The sequence below is a fragment of the Rhinopithecus roxellana genome, chromosome 1, assembly GCF_007565055.1.
Source record: "Rhinopithecus roxellana isolate Shanxi Qingling chromosome 1, ASM756505v1, whole genome shotgun sequence".
Taxonomy (NCBI): Eukaryota; Metazoa; Chordata; class Mammalia; order Primates; family Cercopithecidae; genus Rhinopithecus; species Rhinopithecus roxellana.
Window position 1 is genome coordinate 57,972,186 of NC_044549.1, and position 25,738 is coordinate 57,997,923.

The following is a 25,738-nucleotide window of genomic DNA, read 5'->3' on the forward strand; positions in this document are numbered from 1 at the left end:
GTAAGAAAGACCCCAGTGCCCCTCCCAGCAGGTTCTACCTTGGGCATGGCTTAGCTTCAAGGCTGTTCCTCAGCAAGCTTATCTCTGTCACAGGGAGAGCCTGGGGACCGTGGACAAGAGGGTCCTCGAGGGCCCAAGGGTGACCCTGGCCTCCCTGGAGCCCCTGGGGATAGGGTGAGTATGGCTGGTCCTGGGGGTGCAGGTGTGGGAGGGCCCACTCTGATTTCTTTCTCCCCTATCTTTAGGGCATAGATGGGCTTCGCGGGCCCCCAGGCCCACAGGTGAGTGATGCACTTTGCCCCGTTTGCCGAGTCCCCATCTTGCCCTCACCTCTTATCTGACCCTGTTCCCTCCAGGGGGACCCAGGTGTCCGAGGCCCAGCAGGAGAAAAGGTGAGAGGGTGTGGAGGTTTCTCAGGACATGAGCCTGGGTTATCAGATCCACCTCGGCCTTGGTGGCCTCTTACCACTCTATTTTCCACAGGGTGACCGGGGTCCCCCTGGGCTGGATGGCCGGAGCGGACTGGATGGGAAACCAGGAGCCTCCGGGCCCCCTGGGCTGAATGTGAGTCTTGATAGTCCTGCCTGGTTGTCCCCTTCCCCTATCCCTTCACATGAGGGCCCTAGACCCCAGCCTTATTGGTTGGTCTTGGCCTTGACGAGCTCTGGGGCCAGACATGTTGTCTGTGTCTTCTCCCAGAGCCCTGCCTGGGTGGGGCGCGTTGTTGCCATGCAGGCCTTAGGCTTACAGGGATTAGAGCCCCCTGACCCCATGACCATGATGAACTGACTTTGAGTCTCTCCTCAGGGTGCTGCAGGCAAAGCTGGGGACCCAGGGAGAGACGTAAGTGAGGGGAGATACTGGGACAGAGGGAACTCGGGTTTGCATAAGCTCCGACCAGATCATCATAGTCACAGCATTAAGAGAGTGGGGAGCATTGGTTCACCCTTCCCTTTGGGAGGAGTCTCAGTCCTTGGGAGGGGTCTCAGTCCCTGGCAGACAGGTTTTAGTAGAATCCCCCTTTCTGACCTTCTTTGCCTTGGGAGTCTTCATAGGCCCTCCAAGTTCTGGGAGTTCTTCCCTTGGGAGTATCAGCAGAGGCCCCCCCATCCATGAGGTCTGTGCCTGAGGGATCTCAATGGGACCTCCCAGTCCTGGGGGTCTCTACCCTAGAGGGAGATCTTATTGGGGTCCTCTTAGTCCATGGGGTATGCCCCAAGGGATATCTCAGAGGCCCTATAAATCTTAACAAATACTTTTTCCAGGGGCTTCCAGGCCTCCGTGGAGAACAGGGCCCCCCGTGGCCCCTCTGGTCCCCCTGGATTACTGGTGAGTCCAGACTTTCGTGTTACCCTATTTTCCCCCTTACTACCCTCACCTGATCCCCGACATCTGACCAGTGATCTGTTCCCACAGGGAAAGCCAGGCGAGGATGGCAAACCTGGCCTGAATGGAAAAAACGTGAGTGTGTCCAGGGCAGCTGCGGCGAAACCTGCCAAGAAACACCAGCACACCTACACAGCCAAGATCTCTAGCAACACATGAGGCACACATGCAGACACATGCATCCTGGCCCAGACATACAGATGCATCCAGAAACATAGTTCTTTTTTTTTTTTGAGACAGAGTTTCGCTCTTGTTGCTCGGGTTGGAATGCAATGGCACGATCTCAGCTTACCGCAACCTCTGCCTCCTGCGTTCAAGTGATTCTCCTGCCTCAGCCTCCTGAGTAGCTGGGATTACAGGCATGCACCACCACGCCTGGCATTTTGTTTTGTTTTGTTTTTGAGACTGAGTCTCGCTCTGTCACCCGGGCTGTAGTGCAGTGGCCGGATGTCAGCTCACTGCAAGCTCCGCCTCCAGGGTTTACGCCATTCTCCTGCCTCAGCCTCCTGAGTAGCTGGGACTACAGGCGCCCGCCACCTCGCCCGGCTAGTTTTTTGTATTTTTTAGTAGAGACGAGGTTTCACTGTGTTAGCCAGGATGGTCTCGATCTCCTGACCTCGTGATCCGCCCGTCTCGGCCTCCCGAAGTGCTGGGATTACAGGCTTGAGCCACTGCGCCCGGCTGCATTTTTTATTTTAATTTTTTTTGTTTTGTTTTGTTTTGTTTTGTTTTTTGAGATGGAGTCTCGCTCTGTTGCCCAGGCTGGAGTGCAGTGGCCGGATCTCAGCTCACTGCAAGCTCCGCCTCCCGAGTTCATGCCATTCTCCTGCCTCAGCCTCCCGAGTAGCTGGGACTACAGGCTCCCACCACTTCGCCCGGCTAGTTTTTTGTATTTTTTTTTTTTTTTTTAGTAGAGACGGGGTTTCACCGTGTTAGCCAGAATGGTCTCGATCTCCTGACCTCATGATCTGCCCGTCTTGGCCTCCCAAAGTGCTGGGATTACAGGCTTGAGCCACCGCGCCCGGCCCTTGTATTTTTAATAGAGACGGGGTTTCTCCATGTTGGTCAGGCTGGTCTCGAACCAACCTCAGGTGATCCGCCCACCTTGGCCTTCCAAAGTGCTGAGTTTACAGGCGTGAGCCACCGCATCAGGCCTGGAAAAATAGTTCTATATGCACACACATGCAGCCTCACAGACACATAGGGGTTAGGTGAATGGGCCAATTTGTGCCAGGATGGGTTGACACATGCCCAGATAACCCACAGCCATAGGCACAGGTGAAGAGCCACAGACAGGTCAACAGGCACAAACACACTAGTGTGAAGCCACATTTGAGGCACTTAGAGACATGTTGACACCCAGACACTTCCACCCAGACTCATGTGCTCAGACATGGACCCAAGACTGCATGTGGACCTGTGTTGAGACATGGTGAGACACACATGGATGGCTCTGACCTGTGACATGTGCTACGACATGCTGGCACATGACTTTATATCATCACCCACAGGCTTATGGTCATACACATTGAGCTATACACGAGTTGCAGACAGATGCCAAGATGTAGGCCTCAAGACACAAGGCACTGGGGGCCTTTGGAGACATGTATAAGCCCATGCCCATATGCAGACATGGGCCAGGATGTGCAAACAGACCAGGACACCCAGACCCATGGGTACATGTACTAAGACACACATGGATATGCACACACCCAGGACATGTGGACAATCACCAACCCAGAGATGCATGAATGTGGAGCTACCTCTAGAGAGCCAGAGACAGAGGACATGTGTGCAGTTGCCTGTTGGGGTGAGCAGGGCTGCTCAGGCACACCCTTAGACATGCAGCAGCTCACTCAGACGGCCACAGGCCATGCTCCGAGACATACACAGCCATGGAGCTACAGGCACAGAAATACAGTCACAGTCATCTGAAATCTGCCAAGATAGTGTCTTGCTGTCAGACACAAGTGAATGTTTGGGCTGATGTGAGTCCTCTGCCCACAGGGAGAACCTGGGGACCCTGGAGAAGACGGGAGGAAGGTAAAGTCCCCCACCTGGGGTCTCTCTGGTCTCTGCTTGGAGCCATGTCTGAAGCATCCTTGTTTTCCTTAGGGAGAGAAAGGAGATTCAGGTGCCCCTGGGAGAGAAGTGAGTGTTGGAGTTTTCTGCAACCTCTGACCCCTAACCCTGACCCTGGGGGATATGACTCCACTCTTTTCTGAGGTCTCAGGGTCCTGATGTTGACTGCATCCCTCACAGGGTCGTGATGGCCCCAAGGGTGAGCGTGGCATTCCTGGTATCCTTGGACCCCAGGGCCCTCCAGGCCTCCCAGGGCCACTGGGCCCTCCTGGCCAGGTGAGTGTCCTGGGTCATTCTGGGACTTGAGAGCATTAGAAGCCATTATGTTTTCATGGGTGACCCTCCCGGGAAGCCATAGGCCTGTGTGACCCCTTTATGTTCTGCCGTATCCCAGGGTTTTCCTGGTGTTCCAGGAGGCACGGGCCCCAAGGTAAGTGTGTGGATGTTGGGTAGGGGGCGTGATGAGGGGCTGACGAGGGTGGGAGTCATTTCCTCACCTGGTCATTCTTGGTTTCAGGGTGACCGTGGGGAGACTGGATCCAAAGGGGAGCAGGTGAGGCCCCCACCTTTTCCACATGCCCAGGTAGCCACAGCACCCACATGTGCACATGCACGCCCATAGGCTGGTTCCTAGCAGTTTGTCTTCATCTTTCCAGGGTCTCCCTGGAGAGCGTGGCCTGCGAGGAGAGCCTGGAAGTGTGCCGGTGAGCCAGCCTTGGGAAGTCCCCTTGATTCTGTTTTGCATGCCCATGGGGGCCACCTCACCATCCCCTTCCCCTTGCCACGAGGCTCCATAGGTTCTGTGCTGTGTGTTCAGTGCCCTGCCCCATTGGGGTTCTTGTAGCCCACACTCAAGGGAACTTGGGCAGTGGGGACATGCCAGAAAGGGGCTCTCAGGGGTCTCCAGCCATGCCTCAGCCAAGTGCTAAAGGGTGCTCTGGGCAAGAGGCCTGGGGAAAAGGGCGTGGAGGTGCTTTCCTGAAGCTGCGTGGAGCAGAAGGCAGGAGCTTCTCTGTCATGGGCAGCCCTTCACCCAGCCTCTGTCCCTAGAACGTGGATCGGTTGCTGGAAACTGCTGGCATCAAGGTGGGTTGTTAGGGGCTGGGGGTAGGGGCAAGTGGGGGCCCCTGGGCCTAGCGGGGCCCACAGGCATGGGCGCTGCAGCGATGCACCCCGCTCCTCTGACCTCTTGCTGCCCCTCAGGTGTCTGCCCTGCGGGAGATCGTGGAGACCTGGGATGAGAGCTCCGGTAGCTTCCTGCCTGTGCCCGAACGGCGTCGAGGCCCCAAGGGGGACTCAGGCGAGCGGGGCTCCCCAGGCAAGGAGGTGAGCAGAGGTGGCTCAGTGGGGTGTACCCTGTGGGAGTGTAGCTGTACAGTAACCAGCATTCTCTCTTCAACTCCTGCAGGGCCCCATCGGCTTTCCTGGAGAACGCGGGCTGAAGGGAGACCGTGGAGACCCTGGCCCTCAGGGGCCACCTGGCCTGGCCCTTGGGGAAAGGGGCCCCCCTGGACCTCCCGGCCTTGCCGGGGAGCCTGGAAAGCCTGGTATTCCTGGGCTCCCAGGCAGGGCTGGGGGTGTGGGAGAGGCAGGAAGGCCAGGAGAGAGGGTGAGGCTGGGGGCTGGCCGGGAGAGTAAGGGAAGAGGGGTTGGGAGGGGTGGGACCCCCCATGGGCTTGGCCTCACCCGCTATTTGCATTTCAGGGAGAACGGGGAGAGAAAGGAGAACGTGGAGAACAGGTGGGCTGCGATGGGCTCTGTGGGGCAGGCTGCCTGGAGGCTGTGCTGGGGCTGCCACCCCATTTTCTTGTTTCCTGCAGGGCAGAGATGGCCCTCCTGGCCTCCCTGGAACCCCTGGGCTCCCTGGACCCCCTGGCCCCAAGGTGATCACCCCATCTCTGCCCTAAGCCTGTGACTGGTGACCAGGAAGCCACCCTTAGCTTGGTCCCCAGAAATATGGTATTGTGTGACATAACCCTGGAATTTCTCTGTATTGTGTTACATAACCCTGTAACCCTCTGTGATCCTAAGATCTGTGATGACCCGCCCATGCCTCTATGACAGAGACATCTCTCCCCTGTGACCTTGTGTTTTTAGGTGTCTGTGGATGGGCCAGGTCCTGCACTCTCTGGAGAACAGGGACCCCCTGGACTCAAGGGTGCTAAGGTCAGTGTGTGGGTTCAGCTCGGGGCCACCCTCTGCCGTGGCACTAGGGACTGACTTGACATCTCATCCCCACAGGGGGAGCCGGGCAGCGATGGTGACCGAGGTCCCAAAGGAGACAGGGTGAGACCTCTCCCCACACTTCCATAGAGTCCCCCTCCTTTCTGGGGACACATGAGAGGTGATGTGCTTAAGTACCTGGGTGCGTGGCAGTGCCTGGGGGCTCAGGGCACAACACTCTGCTTCAGGGTGTGCCAGGCATCAAAGGAGACCGGGGAGAGCCTGGACCGAGGGGCCAGGATGGCAACCTGGTAAGTCCTTGCCCAACAGCCACACATGTGCAAGAAGGTGGCTCTCATATATGTTGTCCTATGTGCAGGGCTGGGGTCTGCACTGCCTGGGACTGTCTGAGTCCTGACTCTGTCAAGGGGGAATGGTGGGTGGAGGGGAAGTTGGAACTGGGAAACTAAGGCCTGAAACCTGTTCTCTGCAGGGTCTACCAGGAGAGCGTGGCGTGGCTGGGCCTGAAGGGAAGCCGGTGAGTGGTGGCTGAAGCACCCGGCCCAGGCTCTGGACCCTCCGCTAGGTGCTGCTGCTGCTGTGTGTGTGCATGTCTGTGTGTGTGTGTTTGTGTGTGCCTGTGTCTGTGTGTGCCTGCTTGTGTGTGCCTGTCTGTGTGTGCCTGTGTCTGTGTGTGTGTGGTTGTATGTGGATTTGTGTGTGCAGGCCCATGTGTGCTATCTGTGAGAGGCAGTCCATAGGTAGGTGATATCTGTGACTGGAAAGGGTGAGGTATGGAAATTGACCCCCAAGGTAAAAGCCCCAGAGGTTGGGAACAGGCCCAAGTGAGGCCCAGATTGAGGCTCATCAGTGCTCTCTCTATGTAGGGTCTGCAGGGTCCAAGAGGACCCCCTGGCCCAGTGGTGAGTACCCAAGAACCTTCACCTGTCCTGCCCCCATCCTGTGCCCTGCTCCAATGAGCAGTACTGCCTTAGTTTCCCTGGTGGGGCAAGGCTAACTCCCCCTCATCAGACTCTTTCTCCCCAACAGGGTGGTCATGGAGACCCTGGACCACCTGGTGCCCCGGTGAGTGACCAGGGAGCACTGCCTGGTGAGGGTCTGGAAGGGATGGGATAGGCATTGGCCACAACTGATGAGCCACGCCTTCTCTGTGTTAATCCCTGAGCCCTGTTGCCTGCCCTTGACCCTTTTCTCTAGGGTCTTGCTGGCCCTGCAGGACCCCAGGGACCCTCTGGCCTGAAGGTGAGTCTAGGTGTGTGGATGGGAGTAGGAGGCTCCTTTGAGCCATGTCCATGCCCGGGGTAGTGTATGCCAACCTCCTGGGCTGTCATCTCCTGCAATGAGGCTGAGCTCCAGGAGCCCTGGCCACGTGGGCTCTGCTCATGCAGTCTCTGGGTTGTTTGCAGGGGGAGCCTGGAGAGACAGGACCCCCAGGACGGGTGAGTGGCCTAGCTCACATGTTACGGTCATAGGGAGATGGGTGGGGTTGGCACTGCCCTGAACTTTCTCTTCCTCCAGGGCCTGCCTGGACCTACTGGAGCTGTGGGACTTCCTGGTCCCCCTGGGCCTTCGGGCCTTGTGGTGAGTGAGCCCTGTGGCCCCTGCAGGGACACTGTGTTTTCACTCCTTGGGGCCCATGTTCTCTCATGTCCTCGTGTGTCCCTTGTTACCCTGACATCCTACTTGTTCTCCCTCAGGGTCCACAGGGGTCTCCAGGTTTGCCTGGACAAGTGGTGAGTTCTGGGGGTCAAGGGTTGGGCTCCAGGGGTCAGGGGTCAGCAGGCAGCCCTGACAGAGCTCCTCCCTCTCAGGGGGAGACAGGGAAGCCGGGAGCCCCAGGTCGAGATGGTGCCGGTGGAAAAGATGGAGACAGAGGGAGCCCTGGTGTGCCAGTATGTGGTTCTGGGGGCAGCTGGCTGCAGGCCTGCTGTGGGGTGTGGTGCCCCGCTGTGAGCTTGAAATATGAGGAGTGGGGCAGCAGGGGTGGTAGTGGAGACGCTGAGTTCCTCCCGCTGCTCTGCCATAGGGGTCACCAGGTCTGCCCGGCCCTGTCGGACCTAAAGGAGAACCTGGCCCCACGGGGGCCCCTGGACAGGTGATCTTTGACCCTGACTTCCACCCCCTGCAGTAACTCCTCTGCCTCGCCCACAAGCCTGTTTCCAAATGCATGGGGGTGGCAGGGTGGGGGTGGGGAGGAGAAGGAAACTCACTAGCATTCCCCACAGGCTGTGGTCGGGCTCCCTGGAGCAAAGGGAGAGAAGGTGAGTGTGTAGGGGCTGCCAGCGAGGAGGGGTCAACTGGTGGGGGCTGAGGAATCCCACTGACCCCTCCCCCTTACCAGGGAGCCCCTGGAGGCCTTGCTGGAGACCTGATGGGTGAGCCGGTGAGTAGGGAACTTCTGACAGCAGAAGTTCTGGGGGTCCTGTCTCTCCAGTGGCCCAACTTCTGGCCTTTGACCCATAGTTTACCCACCCTCATGACCCTCAGCTTTCATAGTAGACCCCATATTTGAGCCCTGGCCTCATGCCTCCCTCCGGAGTCTCGTCTGTGACTGATGCCTGTGTTGCCTCCTGACCTCTGTCAACAGGGAGCCAAAGGTGACCGAGGACTGCCAGGGCCGCGAGGCGAGAAGGTGAGGTGGGCTGGCCCCGGGACCTGAGTACTGAGCAGAGAAGGCTCAGTCCAGACACCCCTCTCCAGCCATTCTTTGCAGGGTGAAGCTGGCCGTGCAGGGGAGCCCGGAGACCCTGGGGAAGATGTGAGTCTGGGGACCGGGCAAGGGTGAGCCTGGCCTGAGGGGGTGATGGTGGGCATAAGGGGTCACTCTTGGGCCTGGGCACATGTCTGAGCCCCTGAGTCAGGCTGCATGTCCCAACATCCAGGAGCCTGCTCCCTAGAGCACAGGGAGCCACAGGCTGTTGGCTTCCACACTCTGAGCTCTGGGGGCCGTGTCTTGGCTTCTGTGTGCCTGTCCTTGGTCTGTTCCTTACCGCATCTGGACATACATGTGTGCTCTGGTCTGATCTCCCAGATCCCAGGACACACCTGAGTTCTTGTGAACCTCTCCTTGGTCCTGTGTTTACAGTCCTCCTTTCCCCTGCCCCTGACTGCCAGCGTTCAGCCTGTGGCCACGCCTGCTCTACCCGGGAGTGGACGTGTTGGGGTTCCCCTCTGAGCTCCCGTGTGTCCGCACTCACGTCTGTGGAGCCAAATGTCTGCACTCGTGTGTGGACTCCGTGTGCCTGTGGCCATGCCTGAACTCCCACCTGTCTATGATCGTATCTGAGTGTCCCTCTGTCTGTGCCATCCTGAGACAGGCCATGGTCATGTCTGAGCTCCTGTGAGCCAATTCTTGGTCGCATGTCTGAGTTCCCATGTGTTCATGGTCACATCTGAGCTCCCCTGGGAATATTTTGGGTCATGTCTGAACTCTGTGCTCATGTTCCTACCCTCTCAAATGCTGTTTGCTGGGTTTTTTAGGGTCAGAAAGGGGCTCCAGGACCCAAAGGTTTCAAGGTATGTGTACCCAGAAGGGTCCCTGCTTGGGTCCTGGTCCTGAGACTCCATGAGCTTGATCTGATGCCTCTTTTCCTCAAAGGGTGACCCAGGAGTTGGGGTCCCAGGCTCCCCCGGGCTGCCTGGCCCTCCAGGTGTGAAGGTAAGTCAATGCCCCATCACCAGTTGTGGGGGCAGCGGGCCGGGCGGCCGCTGGAGGTAGGAGGAAGAGGGAGTTCTGATGAGAGTCCTGGGAGGGGTCCTGCATTGACCATTCCCTCCCTTTGCTGTGTTGATTTCAGGGAGATCTGGGCCTCCCTGGCCCCCCTGGTGCTCCTGGTGTTGTTGGGTTCCCGGGTCAGACAGGCCCTCGAGGAGAGATGGGTCAGCCAGGCCCTAGCGGAGAGCGGGTGAGGGACTGGAAACAGCATGTAGGGGCTTGGTGAATCTGTGGTGGGAGGAGAGGGCCCTGCGTTGGGGATTCCCAGTCTTGAGGGGGCAGAGGGTAGGAGGGTTTCCAAGTCACTCTCTGCCTCTCTTGCTCCATTTTTCTGGTAGGGTCTGGCAGGGCCCCCAGGGAGAGAAGGAGTTCCAGGCCCCTTGGGGCCACCTGGACCACCGGGGTCAGTGGTGAGTAGAGGTGCCCTAAAGCCCCACGTGTTTGATTGCTTGTCCTCGTGAGGACTTAAGATGGGGGCCGGGCCACACTGTGGGGTGTTGGGGGAGGCACCTTGAGACCCACAGGACCCTCACCTCACTCTGACCTATAGGGACCACCTGGGGCCTCTGGACTCAAAGGAGACAAGGTAGGTTGGACAAGTGCTACTGGCTATCTCTTGTGCGCTCGTCACCCCCTCCAGCCTCCACTGACCTCCCATGATCCTGTGTCCCCCACTGATTCCCCTCACTGATCCCCGGTGTCCTGTTGGTCTCCAGGGAGACCCTGGAGCAGGGCTGCCCGGGCCCCGAGGCGAGCGTGGGGAGCCAGGCGTCCGGGTACGTACGTCCTACTCCACAGCTGAGCTCCCTTCATCCCAGCTCTTGCCTCAGATTTCTAACCTCTGAGTCAATAAACTTAATGTCACCATCCAGGGTGAAGATGGCCGCCCTGGCCAGGAGGGACCCCGAGGACTCACGGTGGGTCCCGCTGGGGGAAGTAACAGTGCTGTGACTTCAGTCCCCTGCCTGTGCCCTTTGTGCCCCAGGACTCTCTGCCATCCTCCCTAGCCCTGTGGCCCCCCTCGTCTACCCCTGTCCCCTTTGTCTGGTCCCCACTGTTTCCCTCCTTCCCCCGATCCTCCTCTGTCCTCCACTGCCCTAGTTCCTGTAGCTCACGGTCGCCTTTTCTCACACAGGGGCCCCCTGGCAGCAGAGGAGAGCGTGGGGAGAAGGTAGGAATGTGGGGAAGCCTGGTGTGAGTGGGATGGGTGAGTGGATCTTGCATGATATTAGAATTCAGGCCCGGGGCCTCCCCAGTTTGGGTGGGACTCACACTCTTTCTCCCAATAGGGTGATGTTGGGACTGCAGGACTAAAGGGCGACAAGGTGAGTGTGGGCATGGGGAGGGCAGGGCAGGGGCCAGTGTGCTCCTGACTCCTCTGACTCCTCCCTGCCCCCTCAGGGAGACTCCGCTGTGATCCTGGGGCCTCCAGGGCCACGGGGTGCCAAGGGGGACATGGTGAGTGGGCCCACATGCAGACTGGGTCTTCCCTGGGTGCGAGAGGGACCCCATGGGGCTGGCCCAGGGCATCTGAGAGCTCAAACCCTCAGAGGGTGAGGGACCTTCAGCCCCTTACCATGACTTCTTACCCAACCCAGGGCGAACGAGGGCCTCGGGGCTTGGATGGTGACAAAGGACCTCGGGGAGACAGTGGGGACCCTGGTGACAAGGTACGGGGAAGGGGGTGGTATACTGTCTGTGGGGTCCTGTGGCTATGGGGGTTCCACAGCGTCTGTGAGGGCAGGAGGGGAGGACAGAAGGGGACTTTCTGGGGTTCAGGGGGAAGGGGTTCTGTGGCTGACTATGGAGTGACTGAGAGGAGGGGATCTAGGGAGGGCTCAAGGCTTTGGTGTGAGGTTAGGAAAGCTCTGTGCACTGGCTCTATGAGGGGCCCTATAGGGACAGGAAGGGGGCTCCTCGGGTGTCCCCATCTGAAGAAGGTGCTTCAGATGGGATGAGGAACCCAGTGATAAGAGGGAGGGGCAAGAGTCTGGAGTCCTTGGGGTGAGAAATGAGCCAGTCTGGGGACTACAGCCCCCAGCTCCACCCTGCTATGGCATGGGCTGGGAGGGGCGTGCCGCTGGGGCCGGTCATGAGTGACTCAAGCTCTGCCCCAGCTGGCGGGCTCATTGTATTCTAAGCCCCCAGCCTGGTCTGGTCCTGATTGTATCCCTCTCCTGGTCACTCCCACAGGGCAGCAAGGGAGAGCCTGGTGACAAGGGCTCGGCTGGGTCGCCAGGACTGCGTGGGCTCCCAGGACCCCAGGCAAGTCTTGCCCCAGGCCCAGGCCCAGGCCCAGGTCCAGAGCCAGCATCACACACACACATATCCTGGGGGTCCTCTGAGTGCTGGGGGTTCTGGCTCCCTCGCTGCTGACCCCATGTGTGTTCACCTGGGATCTGTGTGTGGCCTGGGCCCCGGCCACTGAGCATCTGAGTGGCCACACATGCAGCGGATGGGCCAGCGTTGGGGACAGTCCCCCTGAAGGGCTCCCCCATCTGTGTTTCTCACAGGGTCAACCTGGTGCAGCAGGGATCCCTGGTGACCCGGTAAGATGCCCCTGCTCCCACAGGGGCCTCCTGTCCCCAGAGGGCCCCCGTCACCGTGGTGGTCCCACCAATGTGGCAGCTTTTGAACTTACAGTGACCCAGTGCTCTCATGGTGTCCTCATGTTGCCCAGGGTCCCCCACCTCCACAGTAGCCACCTATGATGGTGTCCCCTGCTGATGGTGACCCTTATCCCCTGCCTGTGGTGACCCTTGTCCCCATGGCAAGCCCCAGTGGCTCCGGCCTCCAGAGGTGACTCCCACCCCATGGAGTTCCCTGCCCACTATCCAGGGCAATTCTCTTTGGTCCCTCACTAACCTCCTCTGACCTCACATGGACCCTCTGTCTGCTAGGGCTCCCCAGGAAAGGATGGAGTGCCTGGCATCCGAGGAGGAAAAGGAGATGTTGGCTTCATGGGTCCCCGGGGCCTCAAGGTAGGAAAGAAACAAGATTTTTTTTTTTCTGGTCAAGAAGGCCTAATGTTGAAGGGCGAGTGGCCTGGGGTCAGATGTTAGGATGCTGGGTCAGAGGTTGGAGTACCTGAGGCCTGTTTGGAGAGTTGGTTTTAGGGCGAAGGGGATCACAGAGTGAGGCGTCTGGGAATCACTTCTTCACCTGCTTTTCTCCCTCAGGGTGAACGGGGAGTGAAGGGAGCCTGTGGCGTTGATGGAGAGAAGGGAGACAAGGTGCAGAGGGGATGGGGGCTGGGGGGCTATGGGTCCTGGGGCCTAAGGCTGACCCCACTGCCTGATGCCTGCAGGGAGAAGCTGGTCCCCCAGGCCGCCCCGGGCTGGCAGGACACAAAGGAGAGATGGTGAGTGTGGGCACGCTCAGAATGAGGGGGCCATGGGCGGACGGGGGTCAAGCTCATGTCTTTTTTTCTCCAGGGGGAGCCTGGTGTGCCGGGCCAGTCGGGGGCCCCTGGCAAGGAGGGCCTGATCGGTCCCAAGGTACAGGGTCTGTGGACAGTGGACATGACAGGGAGTCAGGATGGGGCAGGGAAGCTCAAAATCAAGTCATGGAGGTGTAGGGACAAGGAAAGTTGTGGAGGGTTGGGACTGAAGTGGGGCTAGTCTTGAGGTGTCAAGGTGGGTTGGGGTCACAGTGGAGTTAGGATGAAAGCATGGGAGGTGGAGGGGGCATGTGTATCAGGGCGGGGGCTATAGTGGAGTTGGAGTCATGGGGATCACATCTGGTTGGCTCACAGGTGCTCGGGTTACAGAAAGTTTGGGCATTAGGTCAGGGAGCGCATGGGAGTTCAGGGAGGGTCCAGAGCTGAGGGAGATCAGGGCAGAAGGTCTCTCATGCTTCTTCTGTTCCCAGGGTGACCGAGGCTTTGATGGGCAGCCAGGCCCCAAGGGTGACCAGGGCGAGAAAGGGGAGCGGGTGAGTTGAGGCCATGGTCATGGTGAATTGCGGGAAGCGTGCCCTTTGGGAGAGGGTCCATCTTTGGGGCCTCTGGTTACTGACTCTGTCCTATATCTCCCCAGGGAACCCCAGGAATTGGGGGCTTCCCAGGCCCCAGGGGCAGTGATGGCTCTGCTGGTTCCCCGGGGCCACCTGGCAGTGTTGGTCCCAGAGGCCCTGAAGGACTTCAGGGCCAGAAGGTAAGGGGCACCAGCTCTGACTCCTGACCCCTTCCCTAACCTTCCCTACCCTTCCAACTTCATAATCATCCTCCAGCCTGCCTGCCCAAACCTTTGAAGCTGTGACCCCCAACCTGCCTGACTCCTGATCCCTACTGCCTCTGACCCTGCTCATTTGGTCCCTGTGTCTGACAGGGTGAGCGAGGTCCCCCTGGAGAGAGAGTGGTGGGGGCTCCTGGGGCCCCTGGAGCCCCTGGCGAGAGAGGGGAGCAGGTGAGTTGGGATTCCCGGGCTTGGGTCAGAGATCGGGGTGACCTCTGTTGTCCCTGAGATCAGAGGTCACAGCCTGGTCCCATCTGTTGTACATAGGGGCGGCCAGGACCTGCTGGCCTCCGAGGCGAGAAGGGAGAAGCTGCACTGACGGTGAGCGTGGGCCTGGATGGGCCTGGGTGGGCCTGGGGGGGCCGGGGCCCTGCCTCCCTCACCCAGCACTCTGACCCCTGGGCCCTGGCTCCATGCAGTCTCTCCATGGTCCCTGCATTATGTGCCCTATGTCCTTCCTGTGAGCCATGGGTTCTTCATGGTCCCCTTGGTCTTCTGCTCCCAGGAGGATGACATCCGGGGCTTTGTGCGCCAGGAGATGAGTCAGCACTGTGGTGAGTGGTGCCCAGCCTGCAGTCTCCCGCTCCGTGCCAGCACCCTAGGCAAGGGCAGGCAGGCCCCTAGAACTTACAGGGCAAGCAGTTAAGAAAATGGGGGGATGGATGGATACACAGAAGGACACATGTGCTTCAGTACTGACACATGACACGTGTCCCCAGTGGAGGGAGACACACAGGCAGATGAGGATTGCCAGGCAATGTTCTCGGATGTCCAGCTTGGCTGTATGGGGAGCAGTATGATGGTGGGAGCCAGAGCTGGTCCCCTTGGGCCTGACCTGGACCCGATGGGACTATGACGACCCTGAGGGGCATCAGAGTGAAGCTGTCTCTTCCCATCTCTGTCTGCACCGCCTGCCTGTTTCTGTGTCTGGCCTGCTTCTGTCTCTTGCCTTTTGTTGGCCTGTTCCCAACTTCCCTCTCCTCTGCCTTCTTCCCTTTTTCCATCTCTCTATCTACCTCCCACCCTCTCCCTTCCTCTCTCTCCTGTCTGTTACCCTCTCCTGCTGTCTCTTTATGTATCTCTACCCCTCTGCGTGTGTGTCTCTGTCTGTCTCTCCATCTTCCCATCCTTCTCTCTGTCATTTTCTCTCTATCCCTCTCTGCCCCCTCTAGCCTGCCAGGGCCAGTTCATCGCATCCGGATCACGTGAGTAGTTTTCTACTCCCAGAACTTTCTTCACCCCAGGCCCTGCCTTGCCTATCACCTGGGTCCTTTCAGCGGGGTTGGCTGGGATGGCTGCCCATGGTGACCTCAGGGCCCTGAGGCCCCTGCTCTTGGCTCCAGGACCCCTCCCTAGTTATGCTGCAGACACTGCCGGCTCCCAGCTCCATGCTGTGCCTGTGCTCCGAGTCTCTCATGCAGAGGAGGAAGGTGAGGACAGCTGAACCTGTGGGGCAGCTATGGGTGGGGCCCAGACATGCACATGGGTGTCCATGCATGCAGGGCACATGCCAAGCACATAGGGTCTGCATGCAGGGCACACGCATGGGCACTGTGTGCACACAATGGAGATCAGTGCTGCCCACCTTGCCCCCGGGCCAGCAGCCACTGTTCCCAGCACACCCTGCCCTACCTGCAGAGCGGGTGCCCCCTGAGGATGATGAGTACTCCGAATACTCCGAGTATTCCGTGGAGGAGTACCAGGACCCTGAAGCCCCTTGGGATAGCGATGGTGAGAATGGAGGGCTGCGCCCAGCGGGGCTTGGGGAGGGGCAGGCAGAGCTGACCCTTGCTGACCTTCCCCTGACCTTTTAACCCTCTCTGATTCCCACAACCCCTGATGACTTGACCCCATTGGCCCAGACCCCTGTTCCCTGCCACTGGATGAGGGCTCCTGTACTGCCTACACCCTGCGCTGGTACCATCGGGCTGTGCCAGGTGGCACAGAGGCCTGTCACCCTTTTGTCTATGGCGGCTGTGGAGGGAATGCCAACCGTTTTGGGACCCGTGAGGCCTGTGAGCGCCGCTGCCCACCCCGAGTGGCCTAGAGCCAGGGGACAGGTATGGGCTGAGTCCCCACAGTGGGGGACTGGGCACTGAACCTGCCTGGATCGGGGTCTGGGGGAGGAGTCCCTGGGCCAGGGTCCCAGGTCAGGATCCTGGAGGAGACGCTCCTTCACACTAAGGGACCTGGGGCAGACACCCAGACCAAAGAGCTGAATATAGAGCACCAGCCGTGGAGCCCCCAGTAGGGTCCCCTTCCATGTTCCCTTCTTTAAAGACCTAAGTATGGACCCTTCTGAGGTCAGAGCCCCCACTTCCTGTTGTAGTCTCAACTCCTTCCCCATGGGTGCCCCTGCCTGAGCTTCTCCAGGTAAGGTCAGATGGCTGATGACCGTTTCCAACCTGTCCTCACCAGGTGCTACCCAGGACTGAGGCCCAGATGATGAGCTGAGATTCAGCATCCCCTAGAGGAGTTGGGGTCTCAGCAGAATCCGCTGTCCCTCCCCTTGGTGCTAGAGGCTTGTGTGCACGTGAGCGTGCGTGTGCATGTCTGTTATTTCAGTGACTTGGTCCCGTGGGTCTGGCCTTCCCCCCTGTGGACAAACCCCCATTGTGGCTCCTGCCACCCTGGCAGATGACTCACTGTGGGGGGTGGCTGTGGGCAGTGAGCGGATGTGACTGGCGTCTGACCCGCCCCTTGACCCAAGCCTGTGATGACATGGTGCTGATTCTGGGGGGCATTAAAGCTGCTGTTTTAAAAGGCTCCTGTTGTGACTGTTTGGGAAGATGGGGGTGTCAAGGGGGAAGGTTTTCCCTGGGAGGTTGGTATTATTCTGCCTGGGTACACAGTCCCTCTGCCCAGTGCTGGTCACTGTCTTGTGATTCTCAGTCTCTAACTTGTCCCCAGAAAGGAGTAGATAGGGTGGGAGCTAAGGACATGCCTCCACTGCCCCCTAGGAGGGATGAGTCATAGGTGGGGGGCTGCTTCATGCCATGCCAGGAAGCATGTCCCAGCTCCCACCCCAGGGGGCTGAGGGAGATAAATGGGCCCTGAAGCAGGGTAGAGGGTCAGACCACAGGACAGCATTGCCTGGCCCCAGCCCCAGGCAGTCACGGCAGCCTGACTTACCCCAGAAGAAACTGGTGGCGGTAGGACTGGGTTGGGTCGGGATGGGAAGGATCTTGGGGGTTGGGTGGATCTGGGGTTTGGCTTTATGGAGGGCTTGGACCCAGAGGGCTCTGGGATCTCTAGCTGCTTTTCTGCCTCTGAGACCCCATTCCTGCCCTTCTCTTTCCTGGGTCAGCTGCAAGCTCTCCTGCTGAGAACTGCCTGCCCTCCTGTGGACTCTGTGTTTCTCTCTGTCTGAATCTTTCTTTCCATCGTGCTCCCTGTCTCTGGGATGGTTTCTGTCTCTGTCTTTTTCTTCCAGTCTCCATTTTGCTCTGCCTCCATCTCCTTCATTTCCCCCTCTTGCTGTCTCTCTGTCTCTGAATTTCTTTGTCTCTTTTTTTCTGTCTTGCTTTCTGCCTCTCTGTCTCATTCTGGCTCTCCTCTTGTCTCCCCTTCTCTGTCTCCGGCCTGGCCTCTCTAACCCCTTTCTCGGTGTCTTTCTCTCTCTCCATCCCCCTCTCTGTCGCTCTGTCCTTGCCATCTGTCTCTGTCCATGGACCCCCGTTGACCAGGGCCCCTGCCCTGAGCCCGTTTTCTCCTTGCAGCCTGACCTCACGATGACCAGGTGTGCTCTGCTGGTGCTGATGGTCCTGATGTTGGGCAGAGTCCTGGTTGTCCCAGTGACCCCTATCCCAACCTTCCAGCTCCGCCTTCAGAATTCTCCCCAGACCACTCCCAGACCTGCACCTGCAGCCTCAGAGAGCCCCTCAGCTGCTCCCACATGGCCCTGGGCTGCCCAGAGCCACCGCAGCCCCACCCGCCACTCTGGCTCGCGCATTGTCCTATCGCTGGATGTCTCCATCGGCCTCTTGCAGATCTTACTGGAGCAAGCCCGGGCCAGGGCTGCCAGGGAGCAGGCCACCACCAACGCCCGCATCCTGGCCCGTGTCGGCCGCCGCTGAGCCTGAGGAAGAGGGTCACAGTGATAGGGCTGCCCTGGATGGGAAGACCTGGAGGTTAGCCACACAGCTGGACGGATGCTGCCACATCTGGGCATAGAGCGTCTGGACACTGCCACATGAAGCCACTGTCATGCAGGTCATATCACATCTGAGTGCCCCACAGAGTCACAGTGTGTCTGGACAGCTTGGGTATTGGACATTGCTAAGCTGGGTCACTGCCACATGGAGTCTTGCCATGCCTGTGTGCCCCACAGACCTAATATATGTCCGGACAGCTTGGATGCTACCACGTAAGGTCACTGCCATGGCGAATCTTGCTATGTCTGGGTGCCCCATAGTCACAGAGCACCTGGACACTGCCACATGCAGTCATCATGTTACTTTCAGGAGCCTCAACACGAGAGCTCAACACTGCTTCTGAGACCAGTCCCTCTGAGGCCCATAGGTCTGTCCTCCCATAGGCCACCACACAGGGAGATGCTGGCTGAGGGTCACTTGCTTGCTCTGTGCCCCATGAGGCAGCACCTGCCCCAGATGGACGGGGCTGTGAGGGGTATCTCCAGGCACAGGAAGCCTATGACCATGGCAGCCTTGCCTTATGGGCACATGTGTGTGTGTGTGGCTGGGCCTCTGACAGCTATGAGTGTGTGTGAGCAGGGTAAAGGTACGTGAGGGGTCTGAGAGGAGTGGGTGCTTGTCCCCCAAACCTGCATGAAGCAAGCACAACTCCTAGCCAGGCACTGTCCTCCCCATATACCCCTGCATCCCCAGCCTCAACCCAGGGACACGCATGGCTCACAGGAGACAGGGCTCAGGTTGCTGGAGCTCTGACCAAACTCTGCCCCATTTCATGCACGGATTGCCCTGGGCAAAGGTGTTCGCCTTTCCAAGCCTTGATTTCCTTATCTGTAAAGCAGACTGACACCAGCAAGCCTGTGAGCATTGTGTATGTAGCAGACATGGAGGTCCTGCAGCAGGAGGTGCTCAATAAATGCAAAGCAATTGAAGGATGGGATGTGCAAGAATCCCAGTCATGTGCACCCAGGCTGTGACACATGGGGGTGAGTCACACCTGGCTTCTCTGCCTTCCTCCCTAGCTCCCCGCTTAACTGACCTGGTCCCTTGGCTTGGAAGGACTAGGTTTTGCCTGATTTCACAGCCCAACTCCATTGTTGGGCTGGAGACAGAACTGACTTTCTGGGCATCATGGATGGGCTTGCCTGCAGGGGGGACGGGCACTCTGGGCCGTGCAGACAACTCTAGGTGGACATGAAGGCAGACACTGGTTGGCATGGGCAGCTCTGGCGGGAGAGGGAGGCCATACTAGCCGAGCGTGGCCGGCTGACTGGAGTGGGGGCACTGGCGCTGCCCTCGCAGTTGTAAGCAGCCCTGTAGGGGCGGGCCTAGGGCGGGCTGGGGAGGCGGGGCTGCAGGAACCGCACTCTTCAGAGTGCTGGGCGGGGTGACCCCACTCTGGAGCTGCAGGGGGCAGTGGCCCTGGCCAGTTTGGTTGCAGGATGGACAGATGCTCGTTAGGAGGCAGCTCCCTGACGGACCTGGGGCCAGGGAGCAGCAGGCGGGGTAGGCACGGGACAGTGTGGGGAGGGTGGGGGGTTAGGGAAAGACCTGGATGAAGTCAGAGTTGTGCTGGAGGGGTGTGAGAGTGCTGGGGGGTCTCTCCTGGTTTAGGGGTGCTCTGAGGGGCATTCATCTGTCAGTGGCCTGAAGGAGGGGGAAAATTGTCGCCTTGCAAGGGAGAGGGGGCTGGGCCAACGGGGAACTATAAATAGTGTCTTCCTCGAGCACAGGGGGAGGGACTGCCAGCTGGAGCTGCCCAGGCCCTCCTGCTCTGCTCTTTGCTGGCCTCCAAGGGATCATGTTTGTCCAGGTCTCCTCTTAGGGGTCACACCAGTTTGGGGAAGTCTAGAGGCTCATTTAGGAAGGGTTTCACATGATATGGCTTTAGCCCTTAAACCAGCACTTCTAGGGTGTCTGCTGTGTGCCCTGTGCCAGTCCTGAGCTTCTCTGAACACCTGCTATATACTGTTTGGTCATGAACCTCTCTGAACTCTTTCTGTGTGCCCTTGCTGGTCCTGAATCCCTAAGCACCTACTGTACGCCCTGTGGCAGGCTGGAAGGAGGAAGTGCAGATCAGGGTTCCCAGGCTGCTTGGTGACATGGCTCTATACCCCGAAGTCAAAACCTCACACTCCTTGTGAGCCCTGGGCCCAGGGAAACACAGGGGACAATCCTTTGCTGGAAATGGCCAGAGGAAGCTGGAATTCCTGGAAACTCCTGAACCTCCCAGTGGACAGCAGGGGTGGAGGTGTAGAGATATATATGGGAAGGGAGGCAGCAGAGAGCAGCAGGCCCCACTGCAGCCTGCCTGTCTCTGCACATGCCTGGGTACAGGGCTTGTGTGTGTGCATCTGTGTGTGCATGTGCAGCTGTGCCAGTGTCTCTGTGCATCAGTGTGAGGGCCTGTGTGGCACTCACTGACACCCCTGGGTCTTTATGCTGCAAAGGGTGGTTTGTGGGCCTGATGTGGTAGCTCACGGCTATAAACCCAGGGCTTTGGGAGGTCGAGGTGGGAGGATCGCTTGAGGCCAGGAGTTCAAGCCTGCAGTGAGCCATGACTGCACCACTGTGCTCCAGGCTGGGTGACGAGTGCGAGACCCTGTCTCAAAAAAAAAAAAAAGAAAATTGTGTGTGTGTGTGTGTGCATGTGTGTATCTGCGTGTGTGTGTGGTGGGATGGGTTGGCAGTTCTGTCACGACTGGCCAGTAGATACAGGGACTGGGAAGAGTGAACTTTGAGGACTGGCCACCACATGGCTTCTAGGCTGGGACACTGGGAGGAAGTCCATTGTCAGTGCAGAGGGCACCCTGGGAGCCAACCAGGGTCAGGCCAGCCAGGTTCATGGTGGGCAGAGGCTGAGCAGAACATGTGCACACATGTGTGTACAGACATCCCAGCATACTTTCCACACCTGGGACAGGACAGCTGGCTCGCTTTGGGATATGCTGAGAAGGAAAAAGCCATGAGGGCCAGGGATTCTACCAGGCATCTGCTGATGCTGAGAGCAGACGCCAGGACAGCATCTCCATGGAGAGGACATGGGGGAGTGGGAGCACACGTGTGGAGGTGGACTGTGCAATTCCAGTGCAGTGTGGGAGGCAAGGTCCGGAAGGCTGGGAGTTGAACTGAGTCCATGCTGCACTGTGGACTCGCTCTGTGATCTTGGGCCCTTCTCCCTCTTCCTGACCCTCAGTTTCCCACCTGACAAACAGGGCCATGGGTGGGGAGATGGAGAATATCTTCAGAGCAGATGTGGACTGTGGCCTTGGGGAGGAACCCCAGGCATCTCCTGATGTTGACCTGTGACCTTCCAGCTGGACATAGGGACTTGAAGGAGGGTGCCTGGGTCAGCCACGGGTAGACTTTCTGGGGAAGAGAGGGAGGTGCAGAGCTGCTGCATTTCCTGGGAACCAGGCTCATCCTGTCTGGGTGTGAGGATGCCTTCCCAGAGATAGCCCTGGCCCCCTGCCCGGGCTGGCTGTCCTCTACCCCCAGCCCTTGATTAGTGTGCCAGGAGGTCTGGGAAGAGAAGAATGGACAGGTCGGAGGAGGTGCTGGGTGTCTGTAGATGTCAGAGGAGATAGGTTTTGCAATGAGTGCTGTGGGTTAGACAGGGTGTGGGTGTGTGGTAATGAGGTCTCAGAGGCCACAGTGCACCAAGATGGCCTTGGCAGTGGCCAGAAGACAAGAGGGTTGACGGTGTCACAAACAAAATGAGTGGCTTTGGAGAAGTAGGGAGCAGGTCACAAGGGGCACCCACCTCATCAGGAGCCGCCCATGGATGTGTTCAGATCTGCTGGGACTGGGGTGGAGGAATGGGTAGGTGGATACTGCAAAAGGAGGATGAGGAAGGAGGAAGTCATTGACCCTGCCTGGGGCAGGGTGTTCCCAGGGCAAGCAGCTAGAGCTGGTTTGGGGGAGGGTCCAGATGGGCTTCCAGCATGTGGACCTTCGGAATCCTCATTTCCTATGAAGTGGGCAAGACATCTGCGTCAGTCATCTTAAGGGTCCTTGCCAAGCTTTAAAGAGCTGGGTGGACTTGGACTGATCCAAGGCAGGGCTGTGGCAGGGGTGGCATGGGAAGGGGTGCTACACCTATAGCCCACGAGGCCAGTCTTGTTGCCAGTCCCATGCCCTCAACACCTGGCTCCTGGCTGGGTACACACTGGGCAGAGAGAACCTGAACTTGCAGGGCACCTGCCAGGGGTGTTGTGGATGACATCGCTAGAGGGCAGTGTGGCTCAGGTCGAAGCCGTGTTGGTGGGGGCTGGGGCAGAGAGTGCACAGAGCTTGGAGAGGCAGGGCTGGGGATCCCGAGGAGGCGGGAGCCTGCAGGAGTCCAAACAAGAGAGTGAGCCAGCGGTTTACGAACTTCTGGATCTTTCCCCTGTTCCTTGTCCCCAGTGCATTTTCAAAGACAAGAGGGAGATACAAATATAGTAAAAGGCAACCTTAACGTAGTTTAAGATGAATTTCTTAGAGACTGACATATTTAATTCATACTATAATACTGTAAGATTGACAATGTGCACATCCCATTTTCCTGATGAAGAGAAAATGTTATTAACATATTATTTTCAAAAAATATGTAAAAATTTAGTTGAAAAAAACCAAAATACTAAAAAACAAACAAAAAAAGTTAATTGGAAAAACTGAAATTCTGGAAAGACAATTAAGATACTGCCGGGCTTAGTGAGTACCCAAAGTACTTGGTTACTAAGTCCCACGCACGGCCGGCGCGGTGGCTCACGCCTGTAATCCCAGTACTTTGGGAAGCTGAGGAGGGCGGATCACCAGAGGTCAGGAGTTCAAGACCAGCCTGGCCAAAGTGGTGAAACCCCGTCTCTACTAAAAACATAAAAATTAGCAGGGCGTGGTAGTGGGCGCTTGTAATCCCAGCTACTTGGGAAGCTGAGGCAGGAGAATCCCTTGAACCCGGGAGGCGGAGTTTGCAGTGAGCCGAGATAGCGCCATTGCACTCCAGCCTGGGCAACAGGAGCGAAACTCTGTCTCAAAAAAAAAAAAAAAAAAAAAAAAAAAAAAGGCCGGGCGCGGTGGCTCAAGGCTGTAATCCCAGAACTTTGGGAGGCCGAGACGGGCGGATCACGAGGTCAGGAGATCGAGACTATCCTGGCTAACGCAGTGAAACCCCGTCTCTACTAAAAAATACAAAAAAAAACTAGCTGGGCGAGGTGGTGGGCGCCTGTAGTCCCAGCTACTCGGGAGGCTGAGGCAGGAGAATGGCGTAAACCCGGGAGGCGGAGCTTGCAGTGAGCTGAGATCCGGCCGCTGCACTCCAGCCTGGGCGACATAGTGAGGCTCCGTCTCAAAAAACAAAACAAAAAAAAGTCCCACGCATTTGCTCCCAGCAGCCAAAGCAAAGAGAGAAAGAGGAACAATATTGAAATGTGTTTTGCGTCTCTATCCATGATATAAAGGAGCTTTTCCAGCGTGGTTGAGCGCGCTACGGTGGAGAGTCCCGGGGCTCGGAGCAGTCAAGGGGCACCCCGAGCAGGGGCAGGAGGGCGAAGCGGAGTTGACGGCTGGCACAACAGGCCTAGTGGCCCGTCAGCTCTGACCAACCTGGCCGTGCGGGTCACGTAGGCCTCGTCCCACTGCATGAAAACCCCTCCCTCCTGGGGGCCCCGGGCTCCCTGGCAAGGAGGGAGCAGAATTCACGCGTGCCGCTGCTCAGGTATGCAGCGCAGGGGCGGGGCCCGTAGGTGGGGCCTATGCAAATCAGCGCGGGCAGGTTGGGAGCGCTGAGTTTGCGCATCCGGGGCGGGCCTGCAAAATCCGGGTCTTGAACTGGGGCGGGGCCAGCACGATCCGGAGTTGAGCATGCGCATTCTTGATCCTGGCCTGAAGAACTGGGCGCGCTTGTTCCAAAACGGGCGGGTACGTGAGTTGGGCATGCGTGGTCGGAGGCCGGGACCTTTCAGCTGGGGCGGAGCCTACTCACTCTGGGGCGGGGCCTGCGGGAAGATAGACATGGGCTGTCGCGGCTTGAGAAGGGGCGGGGCCCAAGGGGCGGGACCTCGGGTGGCCCGAGGTGGCCCGGCTGCTGGGTTGGAAGCGGCGCAATCCGACTCATCCTGGCCCCAGGATGGCGTCCCCACGGGAATTGACCCAGAACCCCCTGAAGAAGATCTGGATGCCATACAGCAATGGGCGGCCCGCTCTGCACGCTTGCCAGCGCGGTGGTGAGGCGGGGTCCTCCGGGAGGGGATGGGAGCTGCACCGGGATGGGTGGGTAGGGCGGTCTGGGCGGGGGTCTCGCATGGAGAAGGGGCTGTAGACAGGTGGGGAACCGGGGACAGGTGAGGCTGCCGTGACTGGGGGAGGCTGCTGGGGACAGGTGAGGCGGTCGTGACAGTGGTGGGCCAGAGACAGGTGTGGCAGAGCAGGGGGCGGGGACAGGTGTGTGGGGGCATATCGGCTTGTCGGTGGCTAGGTCTGGCTACCATCACCTCGGGGAGGGCGCTGGCCCCCTCGCTTCCCGCCCCAATCCCCATCGCCCACAGCCTGGGGAGGACCCTGTGGGCACTTCTCTCTCTCCTGGCCAAGGAGTGTGGGCCGGATTGTTGGACTGGAACTGAGCTGTGTGGCCCTAGGTGAATTACTTGACCTCTCTGAGCCCAGAACTTTCAAAGGTGGGTTAGTTTTCCAACAGGAGGAAGGGTGCCTCTTGGCCTTAAAGCTGAGCTTGGGTAGGAACTTCAGCACAGATGTGCTCAGGATAGAGACAGAAAAGTATGCCATGTGGGCCTGTGTCTGTGTCCCTGGACATCTAAGTATCCACCTGGGGTCATGGGTGTACAGTAAAACTGGAGGGTGAAATGGCTAGGAGAATGCTGAAATTCATGGAATTGTTCAGGGGCTCACCTCTCCTAGGGTTTAAACCGCTTCCTTGAGTTTCTGCCTGTCCTTGAATGAGCTGGCAGTTTTTTGCTTTTTGTTTTTTAAAAAGATGAGTCTCATTCAGTGGCCCAAGCTGGAGCAAGTGCAGTGGCTCAATCATAGTTCACTGCAGTCACAACCTTCTGGGCTCAAGCAATCCTCCCACCTCAACCTCCTGATTAGCTGGGACTACAGGTGCGCCACCACACCCAACTTTTTTTTTTTTTTTTTTTTTTTTTGTAGAGACAGGGTCTTGCTATATTGTCTGGGCTGGTCTCCAACTAATAGCTTCAAGTGGATCCTCTGGCCTCTGCCTTCCAAAGTGTTGGGATTACAGGCATGGGTCCTGGCCTGCAACTTTTTTATTACCAGGAAAAAGAAAGATTTGTTTTAGGAGTAACTGAAACATTGTGATGAATTTGCAACTTGTCCAGGACCTCAGAGAACATCTAGTTTAACTCACAGTGAAATGGAGATCAGGAGATTGTGTGACATGCCTGGGTCTCCCTGTGATCCTGCCTCTGCTTATGTATGATAAGCAAGGGGAGAGTTCTTTGTGCTCATCCTGCTGCAGCAGGCTGGGGCCACGGCTTTGATCATGATATGAAAACTGGGGGAAGGGTGTGTGTATTTCTGGCCACACTGTGAGTCCTGGTAGGGGAAGGCCATGTTTCTGACCAGACCAAGTTGTGGTAACTCATGGCTCTGATTGTGATGTAGGTCCTGGGGTCTGTGGCTGTCTACAATGCACACTCAGTCCTGACGGCTATGGCCAGCCCTCCTTTGAGACTCTTCTGGAGGCATGGAGGCTGAGCCAGTCTGTGTTATTAGTGTTAGGTGGTCCTGGCTTAGAGGGGTGGCTGCTATTACTACACAGAGGAAAGGAGTGAGGACCTGGCCTTTTTTTTTTTTTTTTGAGATGGAGTTTCACTCTTGTTGCCCAGGTTGTAGTGCAGTGGTCCTGTCTCAGCTCACTGGCAACTTCTGCCTCCTGGGTTCAAGCAATTCTCCTGCCTCAGCCTCCTAAGTTGCTGGGATTACAGGCATGCGCCACCACCCCCGGCTAATTTTGTATTTTTATT

At 58.1% G+C, this 25,738-nt stretch overlaps 3 protein-coding genes across 6 annotated transcripts in view; all 3 read left to right on the forward strand.

The window, feature by feature from the left end:
- Positions 1–16,037, forward strand: part of COL7A1 (collagen type VII alpha 1 chain) — a 32,523-nt gene extending 16,486 nt beyond the window's left edge. Inside the window, 62 exon segments of the mRNA XM_010370347.2 lie at positions 94–174; positions 246–281; positions 357–392; positions 484–564; positions 808–843; positions 1,266–1,301; positions 1,303–1,329; positions 1,417–1,461; positions 3,394–3,429; positions 3,502–3,537; positions 3,649–3,744; positions 3,863–3,898; positions 3,986–4,021; positions 4,125–4,172; positions 4,519–4,554; positions 4,672–4,794; positions 4,877–5,077; positions 5,173–5,208; positions 5,289–5,351; positions 5,566–5,634; positions 5,710–5,754; positions 5,880–5,942; positions 6,125–6,169; positions 6,519–6,554; positions 6,682–6,717; positions 6,850–6,894; positions 7,059–7,091; positions 7,171–7,233; positions 7,350–7,385; positions 7,464–7,544; positions 7,679–7,747; positions 7,878–7,913; positions 7,994–8,035; positions 8,240–8,284; positions 8,366–8,410; positions 9,133–9,168; positions 9,251–9,310; positions 9,450–9,557; positions 9,706–9,777; positions 9,918–9,953; positions 10,084–10,143; positions 10,240–10,284; positions 10,503–10,538; positions 10,657–10,692; positions 10,769–10,825; positions 10,966–11,037; positions 11,561–11,632; positions 11,881–11,916; positions 12,268–12,348; positions 12,547–12,600; positions 12,675–12,728; positions 12,802–12,864; positions 13,238–13,300; positions 13,405–13,521; positions 13,696–13,773; positions 13,870–13,923; positions 14,108–14,156; positions 14,775–14,807; positions 14,946–15,032; positions 15,241–15,333; positions 15,465–15,662; positions 16,021–16,037. Of these exon segments, the coding sequence (XP_010368649.2) occupies positions 94–174; positions 246–281; positions 357–392; positions 484–564; positions 808–843; positions 1,266–1,301; positions 1,303–1,329; positions 1,417–1,461; positions 3,394–3,429; positions 3,502–3,537; positions 3,649–3,744; positions 3,863–3,898; positions 3,986–4,021; positions 4,125–4,172; positions 4,519–4,554; positions 4,672–4,794; positions 4,877–5,077; positions 5,173–5,208; positions 5,289–5,351; positions 5,566–5,634; positions 5,710–5,754; positions 5,880–5,942; positions 6,125–6,169; positions 6,519–6,554; positions 6,682–6,717; positions 6,850–6,894; positions 7,059–7,091; positions 7,171–7,233; positions 7,350–7,385; positions 7,464–7,544; positions 7,679–7,747; positions 7,878–7,913; positions 7,994–8,035; positions 8,240–8,284; positions 8,366–8,410; positions 9,133–9,168; positions 9,251–9,310; positions 9,450–9,557; positions 9,706–9,777; positions 9,918–9,953; positions 10,084–10,143; positions 10,240–10,284; positions 10,503–10,538; positions 10,657–10,692; positions 10,769–10,825; positions 10,966–11,037; positions 11,561–11,632; positions 11,881–11,916; positions 12,268–12,348; positions 12,547–12,600; positions 12,675–12,728; positions 12,802–12,864; positions 13,238–13,300; positions 13,405–13,521; positions 13,696–13,773; positions 13,870–13,923; positions 14,108–14,156; positions 14,775–14,807; positions 14,946–15,032; positions 15,241–15,333; positions 15,465–15,662; positions 16,021–16,037 (3,681 nt within the window).
- A 1,296-nt stretch (positions 16,038–17,333) lies between these two features.
- UCN2 (urocortin 2) lies at positions 17,334–17,832 on the forward strand. Its single transcript, XM_010370360.2, has one exon. It carries the CDS (start codon positions 17,334–17,336, stop codon positions 17,676–17,678), a length of 345 nt encoding a protein of 114 aa, XP_010368662.1. The 3' UTR covers positions 17,679–17,832.
- A 1,298-nt stretch (positions 17,833–19,130) lies between these two features.
- PFKFB4 (6-phosphofructo-2-kinase/fructose-2,6-biphosphatase 4) overlaps positions 19,131–25,738 on the forward strand; it is a 40,441-nt gene continuing 33,833 nt past the window's right edge. For 3 of the 4 annotated variants that reach the window (XR_004052889.1, XM_010370372.2, XM_030915815.1), the window contains exon 1: positions 23,717–23,959. Coding sequence is in view for 3 of the 4 variants with exons in the window: in XM_010370372.2 (XP_010368674.1) it covers positions 23,863–23,959 (97 nt within the window). In the remaining variant the exon portion in view is untranslated. Of the gene's footprint in view, positions 19,260–23,716; positions 23,960–25,738 lie in introns of those variants that run through there. The other variant, XM_030915756.1, reaches the window with a different exon arrangement.

Coding starts and splice junctions, on each gene's coding strand:
- UCN2 (XM_010370360.2), top strand. CDS start 17,334: ATGACCAGGTGTGCTCTGCTGGTGCTGATGGTCCTGATGTTGGGCAGA.